At 35.0% G+C, this 19358-nt stretch overlaps 1 protein-coding gene across 1 annotated transcript; it reads left to right on the top strand.

Annotated features, from left to right (window-relative positions):
- The first annotated feature begins 444 nt into the window (after nucleotides 1-444).
- LOC129265776 (angiotensin-converting enzyme-like) lies at nucleotides 445-19307 on the top strand. The gene is made up of 12 exons (XM_064105540.1): nucleotides 445-960; nucleotides 2367-2522; nucleotides 3559-3646; nucleotides 4622-4765; nucleotides 7843-8034; nucleotides 8899-8996; nucleotides 9932-10104; nucleotides 11201-11424; nucleotides 12058-12202; nucleotides 12711-12809; nucleotides 13450-13587; nucleotides 15166-19307. The coding sequence occupies exons 1-12, from the start codon at nucleotides 724-726 to the stop codon at nucleotides 15494-15496; spliced, it is 2025 nt and encodes a 674-aa protein (XP_063961610.1). The 5' UTR covers nucleotides 445-723; the 3' UTR covers nucleotides 15497-19307.
- The last annotated feature ends 51 nt before the right edge of the window (nucleotides 19308-19358 follow it).

Below are 19358 nucleotides of genomic sequence, written 5' to 3' on the forward strand. Positions count from 1 at the left end.
GCACAAGGCGATCTGAAGCTGACATAATTTTTTTCAATAACGGGTATTATATAGTTACAAGTACCTTTTTTCCTTTTCTTGCTTCCCCCTCCATCTTATTCCACACAAATTGTGTAGGTCTATGTAAAATGATTATACACATCGTTCCGCTGTATAGTGTATTAAGTGCTATATGAAAGCAGAATATTATTATCATAATGTAGATAAATAATGTCCTAGAATTATTCAAGCTAGAAAAGAAAAAATGGATTTATGAGGGCCTATCAATTTTACATACCAACCTGCCATAGACCTAAGCATGTGACCCTATTTTTGAGGGGTAGTGTATCGACATCAGAAATTTATTTGCTTTTAGCTTTTACAGGGACTATAAGGCAGAGTCCAAAGTAGAACTATAAACTCGTTCTTTTATGTCATGTTAGTATCATCTTTGACCGTCTATTTAGATATAATGGGCGTTACACCAAGTAGTAGAAGGAATTTTCTTTTTATTTCTTTGCCCCCTTTCACTGACGCCTTTGAAGACAAATATTGTTCCCAAAACAATTCCCTAAAGAAATAGAAAAAAAAGAGTATTTGAGTTTGGTACGAAGTGTTATTGACTTACTTACTTTGTGGCAGATCAAAGCGAATGTGGTAGGATTTTATTAGAAGCCTTTCATTAAAGCCAAGTTGGTCGGAAGAGAAAGGTGGTCTAGACATTGAACCAGAATCCGAACCAAAATGATACGCGTTGGTGTCTTGTTCTCCGTCCTGGGCCTGGTCCTGTTTTCAGGACCAGGACCCTCTCTTGGTTTTATTGAAACTCCGCCTCCTCCCGCCGGCAGTGTCAATGATGAAGGAAGTGCAACGCAATTCTTGGATGAATATAACACCGAGGCCATGGAGGTGTACTCTCACTCTTCCTTCGAAGCGTGGGATTATTACACCAATATCACAGCTTATAACCAGGAGAAAATGGTAATTATAGATTGGTGGTGGTGGTGGTGGTGGTGATGATGATGATGATGATGGTGATGATCATGACGGTTATCATGATGAGGGTGATGATGATGGTGGTGATGATGATGGTGATCGGATGATGATGATGGTGGTTATAGTGGTAATAAAAAACATTTGTATAAGCGTCATAAGTATAAAAAAAAATATTCAAAGGCTCCATGCTCCCACAGTATACATTTACATTACATTTTACACATCGTTGCTTGAAAAGACAGGTCTTTAGTTCAGATTGGAAGGTCTCAATATTGTTAAAATTACAAAGTTGGATTGGTTGGAATCATGGGCGGAAATCCCAGGGGGGACGTGTCCCCCCTACTCAAAATAGTAGGGGGGACACAATATCAGATTTCCCCCCTACTATTTTTGGTCTTTTATGATGGTAAGTAATACATCATTCAAAATCGAAATAAAACATGTGTTTTAGGACGAGATGACCTGACTTTTGGAATGATAACTTTTTTTTTTTGCTTGTCAAATTTATTTTCGTCGAAATGACCTTTAATTTGGGGTGATAAGCTTTTTTTTTTTTTTTTGCTTGTCAAATTTTCCAGCCCCTTGTCCCCCCTACCTTTTGGGAGAGATTTCCGCCCCTGGTTGGAATGAAGAAATACAAACGTATTCATACTTATAACGAAAAATAATTGCTTTACATTTTCTCTAGCTTATCAACATGTAGTATCAAAAAATCGACAAAGGGACCTTCACAACTCTCTTACTTTTAAATCGTTTTTATACGTATAAAAGAAAATAATGACAAGCAACGGCAAACAATGTAAAATGCTACAACTACAGTAATAATAATAATCGAAACTGAATTTTGGTAACATCATATATCGCCTACTACTAAGTAATTGTGAAACGAGTTATAAATTTTGTTAAATGAGAAATGAGCATATTTGTTTAAAAGTACCGAAAAGTAATTGTTACATGCACTGATTGAGCATGTTTCGTAAAGCATTTTGGAAACATGGACAAGTCCATATACTCACTTTTTCATAGAATTGAGACATTGTATATTTCTTTATTAGTAATAAATCAATATGGGTAAGTGCTTCTAATATAAAATGACATTGATTTTTTAAAAGACATTTAGAGAATTTGATTTAGTTGTTATTAGTTTGATTTATTATATGACACCACCTTGTTGATTCACACACAAAAAAGGCACAACTGATAAAAATTGATTTAATCATCAAAAATATACATTTAAACAAAACATGAAGCCACGTTCTTGCAATGGTATTTTTGTATATTAACATGAAAGTAAGCTTTTACAGTTGTCATAATCCTATTTAATCAAAGATGACACCAAATATCTGACACGATTATCACTCTTTGGTTCTAATGGTTTTATCGTCACACAGGTCCAAGCAAACATCGAAAGTGCAAATTTTAGTAAGGTGATGAGTGAGTACGCAAATGCATTCGATCAGACGGGATTTAGCAACGATACCAAGAGACAACTCGATAGCATACGATTTATCGGATCGGCTGCTCTGCCAGACGATGAACTCAAAGAGGTAAATTTAAAGCAAAACTTGTTATCATTCGAAACAAATTCACGAAGACATTTATTGAGAAAAAAAAAATTCCGTTTAATAGCTGGTAGTTAGAGGGGGAAGCTCACCTCGACGATAAGTTGGTTTTAATAAAAGAAAAATTGGGAGTGAAGTCAATCCACCAAAGAATAACGGAGTTGTGAATTTTAAAAGTTGTCGTCACCGACGAACAGCTCCTCCGTATGTCATATGATATGAATGTTATTTACATCACATACGCATAAGAAACAGAGTTCAAGCAAAACCTGCTTGTAGTATTTCAATACTCCGAACGTTATTTTGATAAAATGAATAATCAAACAATAATTGTCTTTTCCCCTCAGATTTTAACCTTCATGTATGCTCCATTCTAAAAATGTTATTAAAAAAACACACAAATAAAACTAAGTATGTAATACCGCGATATCTATTTTCCAACTCGGTCAGTTAAAAAGCTATCCAATCCAGTCAAATGCGCATAAAGTAAAGTGTGATTCAAATACTTTCAAAAGGATAAAGATTGTATAGAGAAAAAGTCAGTTTACAAAGAACATTTTCCATTCTAGTTGGACCGCTTTTTTTATTTTTCGGTAATAATGATTTGATTTTCTTCCATGATTCTATTCCCAGCCTCATACAAGCTCTACCTGGTCCAACCTCTTTTTCATTTATTTTTTGTATGATTTATATATATATATATATATATATATATATATATATATATATATTGTAACCTATATACACATGTTAGCAGAATATATGAATATGCTAACATGTGTAGGTTACAATATATACTGTATATATATATATATATTATATATATATTATATAATAACAATATATATTGTAACCTTCACATGTTAGCAGAATGTGTTCTTGGAATGTATTTATATCATGCTGTGTTAACTGTATCATCAGTGTAAATATGGGCAAATGAAGTGGAAAATCATGAAACAAGTGATTTTAATCGAAATGCATTTATTCAAATTTGTATTGTCTTCATTTGAAATCTATATAGCTTCAAGACATTCTGTCTAATATGGAGACTCGCTATTCAACTGGAAAGCCGTGTGATATGGATGGAAAATGTTATTCTCTTGAGCCGGGTGAGTGATATATTTTCCCTCATTCTCTCTCATTTTCTTCTATTCATATACTGTTTGTTCCTTGGAGTGATTCTCGAGCATATCATATAAAATTACAAACGACCTTACAAATAATTGCGATAGAAGCACTAAATGAGAGCCCTACGTTTTTCTCGATGAAACGAGGCTGTCGCAAATTTTGTTTTATAATAACAACAAAAACCGCAAAGTTTCCAGTTTGAACCAATGATGGTTGTGAAGAAATCTTCCTTAAACCCCGTTTGAACACCTTTCTGGTTCTTGGGAAATATTCTGAAGTCCCAAATATTGGATGAGATAGAATTCTTATCAGGACATCTTTTTTTTATACATTATTTAGGCCTATATATTTCTTCTCATATAAAATGTGATAAATGTATTATAATTCGTAGCAAAATAAGTTCGTCATGATCGGTAAATATTGGTGTTTACACTCTATGTATCAATTTTATCCCAAAAGTAATCTGCAAAAAGTCTCCGAAAATAGTACATGTACATAATAACGACTAAACTCAATTCCTCATCCAAATTGAGTTAAACGTGGTATGTTGTTACTTGTGTGTAATTTATATCCCGGAATTCCATCCAAAAGTACGGGCAAATGAATGAAAGTTACCAAAATCCTCCCTGGATATACACAAAAACCATTCCTGATTTACTCAAAATGGACTTTGGGCGTTCTTATTGACTGATTGATACAGAATTAATTTCATTTCAAATTTTCAACTATGCAATTACAAAGTAAGGCGAAAGATAATAATTAAATAAAATTACATGTATAGCATCCCTGGTAGCTTGGAAGCTCCTGAAAGTTCAGTTCACCTTGTCCCTAGCTTGAATAAATGAAAAAGTGACATATAAATAAATACAAAATTAGAAATATAGGCCTACTCATATGACAGAAATGCAAATTTATATTTATACATGTAGTATATCATTTATTTACACTTTTTATAGATCTCACCCGGATAATGGCTACATCACATGATTACTACGAGTTATATTGGGCCTGGAATGCATGGCGTGCCGAGGTCGGGGCACCTGCCCGAGAGGATTACAAGAGATACGTCGAGCTGAAAAATCAAGCTGCGGTAGCAAACGGTAAGGGGTATATCAGTCAGGGGCATATCCGAAGGGAAGGGGGCGGGGCGCATTCTCTTCAGGAAAAATAGGATTAATAACAGATAACAATACATACGTGTGTGTTATGTGTTTGTTGGAGGCCCTCCCCTTGGCGTCGATGGGCAGGTTGGATTTGATTGGAGCATGGACCTACTTTGGAGTGATGACCCTTATTTAAATTTTCCTTTGGGGCTGCTTTTTGAAGAAAATTGGTGGGAATGTGAAAAATGTGGTGACCCCTAAACACTTTTCCCTTTTCTTCGTGTCATGTTTTTTTAAAGAAAAAGTTGGGCTCCATGCTGATCAATCCTGGATCCACCGTTGAGGGGAATAGAAAGAAATGGGGAGGAAAGGAGGAGGGAGAACAATACAGAGAGAGAGAGAGGTAGTCGGGGAAAAGAGAAAAGGGAGAGAGTGGATGACAGAGTGTGATAGAAGAGAGAGAGAGAGAGAAGAAAAAAGAAAGGGAGGAGGGGGAGAGAGATGTCATATATGGGATAGAGAGCAGTATAGTTTAAAATAACTTTTACGAGTAATAGCCTCGGCCCTTCCATTAAAATATGTCAATTCATTCAAAATAGATATTACTTGTCAATAAGATATGACTCGACACTTCCTTATTCTTTTGTTTCAACTACATTGGTGTGTTTTTATTCATGATTATTACTGCCACAAAATTTTATTTCATGATTTATGATGCATGGGAGAAGTAAACAAAAAACGATCAAAGCTCATAACACCCTTAGTAATATGCTCATAAATAATAAAGTACATACATTTGCTCGTCATAACTCGACTCTAATCATTTTGGTATTTATATTGTTCTCTTTCCGTTTCCAATCATCATTTTAAGGATGTTGATGAAGACCAGACACTAGATTGTTCTAAAAGAGATAAAGAATTAATGAAAACGGGATCAGAGTAAGGTCAATCAAATGAAAACTTGTATTAAAGTTCATCCGATTGACTAGTTTATTCTAACAAGAAGATGATATAATAATGATAATGATATCAACGAAATGATATTTGTATAGGTTCGATTAATTACACTACAACATGTCTTTAGATTTCTCTTAAACGATTCCAATAATAATTAGACAAGCATACATAGCACTGCTGCACTGGAAGTTTCATAAAAATCGGATGTAAATAAGAAAGTCATGGCTTCTAAAAATTTTGCTTATTTTGATAATACTGTTGAATATATATCATAGTATGGAAATCTAGGAGCAGACTAAATTATTCTCCATTTCATCATATTGAATATACATGTAAATTATTTCAAATTGGTTATTAGATTTTAATGATGTATTAATGATATAAGTGATGATAAAACAATAAATCATAAAAATACAAAGTTAGTTTTTTTCATTAAGAGGCAAACCGAATCAAAACAAGTTTTTCATCATGGGATGAAAGAATTTGACTAATTCATTTGATAAAATCGGGATTTTAAAAATCGAAAATCTTTAAATAAAATACAAAATAAATTACGAGTTTGTGACCATTTGGGACATCATTTGTTCCCATTTTGTTTCCCGCCCGTGATTTTCATCTCTTGATAAGTAGACCTTCTAAAGAATCATATTTGTTAGCTTTCATATTTTCCAACCAAGGCAATAAACTCTTCAGTGTTTGAATTGTTAGATTTTTCCCTTTAGTTTGACAAACAAATTACATTTTTGGGGATGGACTCCCGTGGTTGACTTGGTCTATAACAGGTTCTTGAATTAATACATATTCTATTTTTTTTAAATATATACTAAAGGTCATTTCCCCTCCTTTTCGTTGCAAATTCTTGCAACATCCTGTTGGGAAGGTAAATTTGTCAAACCAACAATCTTTTGTTCGTTAGTTTGATTTGTATCCAAAATCCAGTGACGCCCCTTAACAGTTTGTATAATGATCGTGATTGTATCATAAAAAGGCTAATAATGACAGTTATACGAAGCGGAAGGCGAGATTTTATAAAGATGTATTGACTATAGCATAATATTATATTAAAAAGTGTGTGATTGAACTCGAACCGAGCTCTCTCCCGACAGATATTTTATTCTATACAAGCATTATGAGTGTGTTTTTTCAAACTATGCATATGTTGGTGGACCTAGAGTCTTTTATTATTGGTACAAAAAAAGAGAAGGATAATACCCACAGAGAATATCATGGGAGGTATTATAGTTATTTAGGTCTCAGCTGGGCGGTGTTGAGGAAGGGGTGGGGGCAAAATTACCTAAAGATGACGTCATGTCTTTTAAATTTCAATTGCAGGTGTATTGTAGGTTCACACGACCCATGCCTCTCCTGATTGTATTTTTCTTCTTTATTATTTACTTCATCCCCTCCCTCTCTGTCTCTCTCTCTCTATTTATCCCTTATTCACAACTTGGAAAAAAAATAATAATATGGGGGCGATCACCACTGCCCCTGTGACATAATCCTGTTACATGTTAAAGGGAAAGTCTTCCCTAATTTAAGGATTTTACTAAAAATTCCGAAAATGAAATAAACATCAGTTAATGTTTGACGAGAATCCATAAAACTGAAAAAGGTTATGAATTTTTAAAGTTTGATAATACTTGGTTCTTTTATAGCGCATCACACATATCAGATTGTATGTCCCTATGCGCTAAAAGTATAGGAAAAGTATAAAGTAAGAAAAAAAAGCTCAGTATTACTTGTACAAAAAAATCAGTATTGGACACTGAGTTCTCTGGCAAAGTGTTGAATAAGTATCTCATAAGATAAACTTTGAACTAAGTTACTTTGGTATCTCATGGAATCAGGTGCAGGTACCCCATGTGATCTGATGTTGCCCTTTTTTCTGAGCTACAAAACATTCTGCCTCTTCTATGAAGTCTGCATAAATCCTTGAAAGATTCAAATTCTGGTTTCATATTCTTTAATTTGAGAGACAGAATAAAATAATTACACACTTTGTTGTTGACTAGCAATCAATATTTTCGGTTATACTATTTTTATCATCAAATATAAGAAACCAATTCTAGAGATCGATTTGAATCATATATTTCTATCTTTTTATTTCATTTTCTCAGACAAACCGGATGCAGGGGCGTACTGGAGATCTTATTACGAAGTGGACAATCTGCCAGAGATCGCAGAGAAGCTATACGATGAGCTGAAACCCCTGTATGAGGAGCTTCATGCCTATGTGAGGAGAAAGCTGTACAACCGATACGGCTGTGATTACATCAACCTACGAGGACCTATCCCAGCACACATCTTAGGTTATTATTTGGATATCATTATCACTGGCTTGGGCCACGAATCCCCCAAATTTTAACAGCCTAGGAAAAAGGGAGGGGAAAAAACGAAAAGGGGTGAAATATAATATCCTTTTTTTTCAATGTTAAAATCTATCGTAATTTATTTTTGTATGAAAAAGGCGAAATATTTGCTCGCTCGTTTCGCTCGCCGCAGCTTTTCAGAATTTGACTCATATGCCATGTCTGCCCCCCTCATTTTGGCTCATTGCGCGACTTGGTAATTCTAATAATTTTTATGACCAACATTACCAAATTCACTTTAAACTTTTTTAAACAACTTGTTTAACACATTAAATAACTTGTTTAACAATATAAGCAATAGTTAAAGAGTGACGGGCTTAAAATGAAAAACATTGTTTTCAACTTTTTACAGTGTAAAAGGGAAGAAATATGGCTTCAAGAATTTAGGGAGCAAGCAACTTGATTCTATACAATCAATGATAAAATAGTGTTTTTTCAGACTTATATCCTGAGATAATTTTAACATTTCAAAGATTACATGACAATAGTAGAACCGCTTTATACAACTTTAAATCTACAATGTTGAAAAATTGCATTCTACTTTGTAATGAAGTTAGAAAGACTACCCATGAAATTAACAGTATGCACCACAAACTTGTTTTATATAAATAACAGGCATAATAAAACGAACATTTGGTGAAAATGGATTCCTTATTGGTTGCCAAAAATAGAATACATCCGGGTCACGGGATTGAAACGAAATATATGAACAAGATCATATTCATCAGAATTAAAAGCTCCATTGTTTTGCCCCCCCCCCCTCTCTCTCTTTATCTACCTTTCGCTATTTTACACTTTCAACAGGTAATATGTGGGCTCAGTCATGGATCAACATTTACGACATATGCGAACCGTTCCCTGGAAAACAAGCAGTCGATATTACCCCAGCCCTCGTCGAACAGGTAAATCACAGATAAATTGATTCATTAGTCAAACAAATGAAGTTATTTTACGTTTTCCTTAGAAGCGTCGGGGAGCATTTCATGAATGGACTTGTCGGACGTTTTATCCGACAAGTCCTGTTTTATCCGACAGTTACCATAGTAACAGTGCCTCTCAGCCAATCAGAGTCAAGGAAACTTGTCAGATCTGACAACTTGTCAGACAAAAATGTTTATGAAACACTCCCTGGTCTTGTTATTCTGAGTTTCGTCTTTCAATCAGAGGGTCGTGGGTTCGAATCCATGCCACAGTGTTCCTTCAGCAATAACTCGTCAACATTATATTCAGTTGTATTCAATGTGTACCTGACAGGAATACTCGTTCCTTTAAAAAATGCTTGTGCGTTGGGATATATTAGGCTTATTATGATTGTCATGATGATTGGTATCAATACTGCTTTTATCACCAGTTCACCAACACTAACATCATCATCACCATCACCAACACCGCCGCCACCACCACCACCACCACCATCATCATCCTCATTGTCATCATCATCATCATCATCATCATCAATTATCATCATCATCATCATCTCCATCATCAACATCATCATCAACACCACTATCATCATTACAATTATTTGTACAATAATAAAGCGTGAATGATTTGATAAGGTAAACTAAATTCCTCCTCATTCTTGTGCTATAGGCTCCCGGGATAGGCTCTATGTCATTATTTCAACTATGTCCATTATTAATTTTGTAAAGTGGCCTTATCTTGACAATAATACAATAGTGACAATTTTTTATCATTCATGTGTACTAATTTGTATTGTTTTGTTCGTTTACGCGCGATTTCTCTGATAAAAAAAACATTGGCTGATCTACAATGATCAAAGGTAATTTTACCATGGTTGAATCAAAATTATTTTCGATGTATTTCTCTTATTTAGGGCTATGATGCTTTGCAGATGTTCGAACTCTCGGATGAGTTTTTCAAATCGCTCGGTCTGATCAAGATGCCTCAAGAATTCTGGAATCATTCCATGATTGAGAAACCAGATGATGGTAGGGATGTAGTATGTCACGCATCGGCCTGGGACTTCCTCAATCAAGTGGACTTCAGGTGAAGACAAACTGAGATAACTTTGGGAATTTAGGCCACTGGCATACAGATAGAGGGGCGCTTGGGGGCTCTGACCCCTTTCCAAAGTTCCATCCCACCTCCCCCCCCCAAAAAAAAAAAGAAAAGGATGAAATGATTGAGTAAGAAAAAAAGGTGAAACATGATATTGTTTGTTTAAATATTGTGTCAAAATCTATCACTAATAAAATTTATTACATTTTCATCAGTATTAAAATACCAACATTTTCACTCGCTCGCGATTTTTGAAAATTTTCTCCACATACACTACTAGTATGTTGTACTGTGCCCCCTCGAAATTTTTGTGGCTCGTTACGCCACGGATATAGGCCTACAATCAAGTAAGAAAAAAATGGAACATGGTATAAACGCAGAGGATGTTTGATTAATCTTTTTTTCTCCCCTCCATGTGGGGAAGGGGAAAACCTCTGTTTATCTCAAAGTTGGACATTGAACACTGCACAGGAGGGTATCTTGATTATCAGACCTACATCATGTACCATTTTAGAAACACATGACCAGTCTTATGATTGATTTTAACTGCAAGTATCGCAAACTGTACATTGCATTGTTAAAATATGATATTGTATTACTATGGCATATAGGAGTTTATCAGTCCATAATTAGAGTCTTATCTTAAGGCGGAATTTGAGGACTTTGGTTCTTTCGTAATCCTGTAATCTTAGAGAGCTATACACAAAACATAAAGAATTTTTGATTCATTTTGCGTTATATAAATATAATTTCATAATTATTCATTATAATTTTCATTATTATCATCAGCATCATCATCACCACCATCGTCATCATGATCATTAAATTGTTACCTTCATCAACATCATCATTAAATTGTTACCTTCATCAACATCATCATCATTATCATCACATCATCACCATCAACATTATCATCATCATCGTCGTCGTCATCACCACCACCATCATCATCATCCTTATGGTCATCATCATCACCATCGTCATCATCATCCTCATCACCACCATCACCACCACCATCTTCATCATCATCATCATCATTATCATTATATATGAGAATTCTATGATATCCTTCATTATGATGCAGAATCAAGCAATGTACTGACATCACCATGGATGACTTCATCACGATCCACCATGAGATGGGACACATCGAGTATTACCTTCAGTACAAGGATCTACCCGTGGTATACAGGGGCGGAGCCAACCCAGGATTCCACGAGGCAGTGGGCGACGTCCTCGCTTTGTCTGTATCTACACCAAAACATCTGCAACAAGTCGGGTTGATTGATGAAGTGGTGGATGATGACGGTATTAAAACTTGTATTTCTTTGTTTTTTTTCTTTCATCATGAAAACCACCACCACAACCATCGTCATTATCATCATCACCACCACAACTATCACGATCGTCGTCGTCATCATCATCACCATCACCATCAACGACAATTCTCTGATATCCTAATGATACAGAATCAAGCAATGTACTGACATCACCATGGATGACTTCATCACCATCCACCACGAAATGGGACACGTCGAGTATTTCCTCCAGTACAAGGATCTACCTGTGGTATACAGGGGCGGAGCCAACCCAGGATTCCACGAAGCAGTGGGCGACGTCCTCGCTTTGTCGGTATCGACACCCAAGCATCTGCAACAAGTCGGGTTGATTGATGAAGTGGTAGATGATGACGGTATTAATATTTTTCCGTTGTCTTCTTTTCACACATATTATAGCTGTAGCAATAAATTCCGATGAGTAATGTGAATCTTTGTTTACCCGTGAGCAAAAGTTTGTATCTATTGTCTATTGTCATAAATCATTGTTTTCTGGTCGAATGATTGAGCAATAATGAAAAAATGTTAAGCATAAAGGGACTTATTAGTACATTACATTGTATTACATTTTTACTCATCTTCTTCTTTGATCTGACCGACACAGAGGCTGATTTGAATTTCCTAATGAGTATGGCTTTGGATAAGATATCCTTCCTACCATTCGGTTACCTGATGGACCAATACAGATGGGGAGTGTTCAACGGATCTACCACCGAAGATCACTATAACGAGGACTGGTGGAAACTAAGGTATTGTTTTAATTCTCGAAGATTCAGGCATCAAAATGTACGGAAGTTTTAAAGTGCTATCGACGTGAAGAGATGATGAGGTATCTTGTCAAAGTTTTATATCGACTTGGCGAGATGCACGACCTCACCACGTCGACTTATAAAGAGTTGTATGTCAACACGGCGAGAGATGCGATTGACGTATCTCGCCAAGTCAGCATAAATAAGACCTTTTTATGTCGACACATCTCTTCATATCATCAAGTTGGTGGAACTTTAAACTTTAAAGGTTCAGTACAATGGAGATTCGTATTGAGACTTGATTTCATAAACTTATAAAGTTTGTTGTATATTGAAATGCATATGTCTTTTGTTCTCTTTACTCAGATATGTCGGGAGATCTCTTTTATTTTTAATGTTTTTTCTTCTTCAAGTTATTCCTTTGTTTTTGATGATTTGAATGTCAATTAAAGCGACTAATTACTATAATTAGTTTGAAGTGAACATCATTATTTTCCATTTACTTTAGACTCCGGTACCAAGGTATCATACCGCCGACACCAAGGAGTGAAGAAAATTTTGATCCAGGGGCAAAGTACCACATCCCAGCAGACGTGCCGTATATCAGGTATGGATGCAGGCTATGTTACAGTGGAAAAAAAAACTCCGTCCCTCGGACAGGACGTTAAATGGAGGCCCCGTGTAGAGGAGAATCACCACATTTGTACGTTAAGAATCCACTGTACTATTCGTATAAGAGTACGGGGAAACCCCGGGGGGGGGGCCGGGGAACCCCGGTGTATAGTCACTGTGGTCCACCTGCACCCCCCATCAGTTATCTCGGGAGGAGAGACCTGCGGTTCATAGTGATTCAGTTCGCTTTTCGCCTCCCATGCACAGATGACGCCAAACAATCAAACAAACAACAACAATACTACTACTATTACTACTACTACTACTCATGATAATAATAATGATAACAACAATAATAATAATAATAATAACAATAATATTTATAGGAGTTTTCTTCCTGAAATCATACAGATACCATAAACATTTTTAACAATGAAATAATGTATTAGAGCATGACAGTCATGTATACATAAGACTGTTATATATAACTTAACACATATTGTTATTCTTTCCTTAGTTGATTAATCTTCCATACATTCCTTAATTTCCGTTTGTTTATAGAATATTGATTACCTTTCATCGGGTGCCTGTTTCGTTAACCCGTACCATTCTTTATCATTCTAAATAATCTGCAGATATTTCATCAGTTTTGTCCTGCAATTCCAATTCCACGAAGCCCTTTGCCAAGCCGCTGGTCAATACGGTAATGCTGGTGACGAACCTCTATATAAATGCGATATATACCAATCACAAGAAGCCGGTCAATTGCTTGCGTGAGTATCTTTGTAATGATATTAAGGAGTTGGAGGTGCCGTGACCTAGTGGTCTAAAGGCGACCGCACACCTTACGATTGGTCTGCGACCCGATTTCAGAATAAAACGTATATAATTTGATGCTAATATTGAGACTTGGAATATCTTACTGTGTAATGTTCAAAATCATCAAACGAATACCTATGTTCAAATCTGTGACTATGCTCTCATCCTTCTTAGAATAAAAGCAAACTTAATATCTAGTCGTAATGAAGTCATAGCAGTCGTACGATTGGCTACGATTTGAAACTAATTTGGCCTTTACTCCAAAATAAAGGCTTGCAATCTTTCAAAATGGTTATATTAGTATCCTTTCAATTAATATTAACCTCAAATAAAATGATATGTTCCATTCACATTTTCAGAAAATTAGAAAAATGCAATTTGTTCCAAAATCGGATCGCAAACAGTCGTAAGGTGTGCGGTGGCCTTAAGGCGCTTGACTCGATGCATAAAAGTCCGGGGTTCGATCCCCCGGCAAAGATACTTATACCCGTGAGCACGAGCATTTTATCTACTGTGTTCTTTTTATCCTAGATTAAAATAATGGAAATGTCATATTGTTATTAGTGGTAACTATGTGTGTGTACTTGTTTAAAAAATAAGTTGATAACTGTTACTCTTGATAAATATCTATTTTTATTATTTTCCAATGCCCCTTCTGAAGTCTAGGGGCCGTTTCATGAAAGTTGTCAGCACTGACAAGTTGTCTTTCTCCGACAGTTACCATAGTAACAGTCAGAGGCCAGTGCCTCTCAGCCAATCAAAACCTAGGATTTCACTGAGATTGTCAGCACGGACAATTTAGTCAGTGCTGACAACTTTCATGAAACACCCACCGGTGTAACATAGACCTTAGTCAATCTGCTAAAATTCTAGGAAGCTGAAAAGTGTCGAAATTTTGTTTGCATTGTATGTTCCTTATGTTTGGATTGTTTCCTCGTGCTCTAATTGTAGAGAATTTTTTTTGGGGGGTATTATTCCCAGACATTATATGCAATTAATTTGAGTGTAAATTGGTCAGATTATTTTACTGGGTTCAATTTAGTCTGGTCTACAGTTGTGGTTAAATTCTTTAAAGCACAACCGTAGACTAGGGGACCGTTTCATGAAATGAGTTGTCGGACGTTTTATCCAACAGTTACCATAGTAACATTTCTTCTCAGCCAATAAGAATCAAGGAAATTTGTCAGATATAACAAATCGTCGGATGGAAATGTTAATGAAACGCTCCCCATAGATTATTGAACCCAGTTCAGAAAACGGGCCAATAATATTTATGTTTCTTTTTTCCCCCACTTCAATATTCATTACTGACCTCTTAACTACAAATTATCTTAAGTTTGGATGTGATGAAAAGGAATATTCGATTTAGTTACTTTTATTCTCACTTTCACAGTTCAAAATATAAATGATAAGATTATAATCAATATGCTGTGATTATATTCATTAGCGTGATAACGTGTCCCGTCATCTCGACAAGTCAATTGTAAAGCTTTTAAGAAAGATAATCCAGTATTCTTTTATCATTATTTTAGTGACATGCTGAAGATGGGATCGAGCAGGCCGTGGCCAGAGGCTCTAAAAGCCATCATTGGTAGTCAAGAGATCAGCGCTCAATCTCTGATCAACTACTTCCAGCCTCTTATTGATTACCTGAAGGAACAGAACGAGATGAATGGAGACGTGGTAGGATGGTCAGAGATGTATACTCCTAAAGGTGAGCTTATAACAATACAGGGGCCGCGGAAGCGGGGGGGGGGGGGGCTCAGCCCCCACTCTTTTTCCAAACCTGTACAAAAACGTAAAAATTACCATATGATTGTGATTTTTTTGCATGATCAACCCCCCCCCCCCCCCCCACTTTGAAAACCGTTCCGCGGCCCCTGCAATAATTACACAATATAATTATCATACAGTGCGGTACTTTTTGTTTTAGCAATTCTAAATATTCACAACCATTGTTATTATCATCATTATTACCGGTGTGTTGGCTCAGTTGGTAGAGCGTCCGTCTCACAACCGGGAGGTCGCGAGTTCAAACCCGGCCTTGTCAGACCAAAAGACGTAAAAAGATGGGAGTTGCTGCTACCCTGTTTGGCGTTCAACGATTAAAGGGATAGAGCCTCATCGATCTGGCGCTGCACAGCGGCTGCCGGGCCCACGATCAGTTGGGCAAAACAAATATTCGGAGTATTTAATTTCATGTCTATTTGAACAATAATATATGGATTTTCATTTCATTTTATTTTTGTGAATAAAAGTTGTTGATGATGATGATGAACAGCTGTTTTGTTTATTTATCTGAAAGAAAAAAATCAAAAGCACTGGCTTCCCAATTATGTCACATTAATAATTGTTCACAAAGTTGCTGAAAAAGATACGTCTTTAGTTCATATTTGAAGGTCTCAATATTGTCTTTCTTTAAGTTCATCATGAATTTGCATTTGAAAATATTGCAAATCATTATTTGATATAACAAAGAGAATGTGAAAATCGATTGATAATCTGGTTGATATTGATAATCTATAAAAATATTTTGATGTTGAAATGTGCTATTAAATCTGAAAAAAAAAGGCTTGGCCATGCATGGCTTGTAGAATCCATCATTATCATGGAATGAAAAATTATACAGTGAAGGAGCAAGGAGGCCAGAAAAATGAAAACAACTTCTTGATAATAGGAAAAATATGTGTTTATTTTGTTTCTTTCACTTGTCTTTTCATACATGTTTTCGTCTCTATCCTGCTTGACCAACATTGCAGAACGTAAGTATTGATCCTCATGACTTGTAATCATAATTTTCTTAGTGATTTTTCTACAAAAATACTATAATGTTTCATTTAGGACAAATTGCTGAGTATGGATATGAAATGTATGAATTCATGTAATGAGATCATCTACAAAAGTTCAATATTATTTTTAAATATTTTTTTTCCAAGTGCCTTTTATCACACAAAGTAACAAAATATTACAAGATATAATGAATATGAATACTGTGTATGTAAGACTAACTTGGGTTCCTCAATTTGAATAAGCTAAATATCACACAAGACAGAAGTTCATTATCATATTCGTTTTTAATACTCTCTATTGGTAATAGTAATGATGTCTTAACATTTTGGAGTTTTGATGGTCATTTGAATATGATGCCTACATCGTATCAGAGACGTGTATGCATTTTACCGTAATTAATTCATATAGTGACGTAATGAGCTAAAATTTTGAGGGGGCGTGATATTGCATATTGGGTCAAATTTATGAAAAGTTGAAACTTTTTTGGGGGGAGGCAGGCGTCCTAAGCCCCCCATCTGTACGAAACTGATAAAGTATTTATTTTTTTTACGAAATTGCAAACGAAATCCTATTCGTTCTCTGTCTCTCTCTCTATTCCAGCTGAAATGGAGGACGATTTGACAAAATGGAAGAAGAGTTATGAGATGTGGCAGATGGAGATGATGGATTGGAAGAAAACATATGAAGATTACAAAGAACACACCACCTGTGATTAGATTGACAGTTCCAAAATATTCAGAGTAACATGAGATTGTGGCAATGAAGGGGCGGGTCTTGCTTTTTTTTCTTCGTGGATTCCCAAACAAAAAAAGGGTAAAATTAAACGTTGCTCGACAAGGAAGAAAAAAAAGATGTATATGAATGGTTTAACGCCTTCTTGATTACTATAAGTGTATATACTTAATGATTCTAATTAAAGAGATTGAGTACGCAGAAAATGATACAATTTGGTAGTTAGAACAAGGGTGTACTTCTTTTGATAATAGTGGCGACACTCTTCACACTTTCTTAAAAGCGCGCCATACATTGTCTTTCAGGTGCGTGTATACATACTGCAGTGTTTTAAAATGTTTTACGCAACTTTAAAGGACAAGTCCTCCCTAGGAGAAAAGTTTATTTGAATGAAAAGAGAAAAATCCAAGGCAGCAAGCATAACACTGAAAATTTGATCAAAATCGGATGTAAAATAAGAAGTTATGACATTTTAAAGTTTCGCTTAGTTTCACAAAACAGTTACATGCACATCCTGGTCAATATGCAAATGGGGAAACTGATGATGTCATCCACTTACTATTTATTTTGTATTTTGTTATATAAAATATGAAATATTCTAATTTTCTCCTCTTTCCTCCCTGAACATGTGGAATTAGCATTGTTTAATTATACATGGTTCAGTCAAGTTGGTCCTTGTTGTCAAATATGTAAAAAATGAAGTATTGTTTAATTCAAACATTTAAAAAACAAAATAAATAATAAGTGGAGGACATGTCTCAGTTGCATGTCACTGAGTTGTGCATATCACTGTTTTGTGTAAAATAAGCGAAACTTTATAAAGTTATAGGTTGTTTATTTAACATCCGATTTAATGAAATTTTCAGCATTATGCTAGTTTAATTTTTTTCTCTTTTATTCAAATCAATCAACATTTTTTCTGGGGTGGACTTGACCTTTACCAATTATGTGTATAATGTATACTCGTTTATCGTAATATATGTGACAAAACGGTGTATCTCATTTGTTGAATTGAAAGTTGAAATGAAACGAAATTATTTTTTCGGCATTTACAAATACATATTATATATAATACGGTGTATCTCATTTGTTGAATTGAAAGTTGAAATGAAACGAAATTATTTTTTCGGCATTTACAAATACATATTTATAAAACAAAAAAATCCATCAATATTTTGCACTTATACCATCACCATAGTAATCATTAATTATGAGAATTGAGTACATATGCAAACTTGTGTAGCATTTATTGGGGCTCTAGCAGCTATTGACTGTCATTATTTTTGTCAGAAATAAAGATATTGATTTTTATTTTGAACATGCATGCTGTAAGAAACTGTGGGCTAAATGCAATGCTGGATACGCTATGTTGACTGAATTATAGGATTTTGCGCCCTCTGGGGGTTTTTGTGTGTACTTGTCATGCAAGTTGGGATAACAATGTGTATCAGTGTCTATTATCTACTTCCCATCTATATTGATAAAGTTCATAATGATTTTAATAATAATTTATCTGTCAATAGTTTCTAGAACACACGTCATTTTTGCCTAGAATGATATATGTTTGTCAAAATTACATTAAAAAACCACGTTATACACGAATGTTTGAATATACTCAGTATTGCTCAGTTCAGCTGCAGGCTTCATTTCATGGTGTTATGTAATACATGTGTTGTTGTCTCTGTATGAACTAGATATATCTGCATTATTACAAAGAATTTCATTAAAACAAATTAATGTAAATTAGTCTTTATTATAAAAAAGTGCATGAAGCTTGCGATCAATTGCAGACCAATATATCGATCACAAGTTTTACCATTAACTGCAAATTTGCTCTTTATTGATCGACACGTTTCATACATTAAAAATGAAATGATTTTTATGTATTTTATGTGATTAAGCTCGTCATTGCAAAGTTGAAATCGATATTGAAATGAAATAAAAAGTTGTGTTAATCCATAATTGAGTTTTTGCTGTACCTCTTGGTAATTTTAAGACGACTCATTAAAATAATGAAGTCCCTAAAGATTGGAAGAAAAATCAATATATTCAACGTGAGATTGTAACAATTATCATGAACAGATTGTTGTGGAAATCAAGGGAGTTCTTTGATTTTTAAAGAGAATTTGTCCTATTTAATTGAAAAATATACCATGAGCCATGATATACGCTGATTTACAGAAAAATACTTATCATAAACACA

Source organism: Lytechinus pictus, chromosome 1 (genome assembly GCF_037042905.1).
Source record: "Lytechinus pictus isolate F3 Inbred chromosome 1, Lp3.0, whole genome shotgun sequence".
Classification (NCBI taxonomy): domain Eukaryota; kingdom Metazoa; phylum Echinodermata; class Echinoidea; order Temnopleuroida; family Toxopneustidae; genus Lytechinus; species Lytechinus pictus.

Bases quoted from the DNA above. Each gene is read 5' to 3' on its own strand.
- LOC129265776 (XM_064105540.1), top strand. From the start codon at position 724: ATGATACGCGTTGGTGTCTTGTTCTCCGTCCTGGGCCTGGTCCTGTTT. The intron at 10,105-11,200 runs GTGAAGACAAAC...ATTATGATGCAG, and splicing joins CTCAATCAAGTGGACTTCAG to AATCAAGCAATGTACTGACA. The intron at 12,810-13,449 runs GTATGGATGCAG...AATAATCTGCAG, and splicing joins GCAGACGTGCCGTATATCAG to ATATTTCATCAGTTTTGTCC.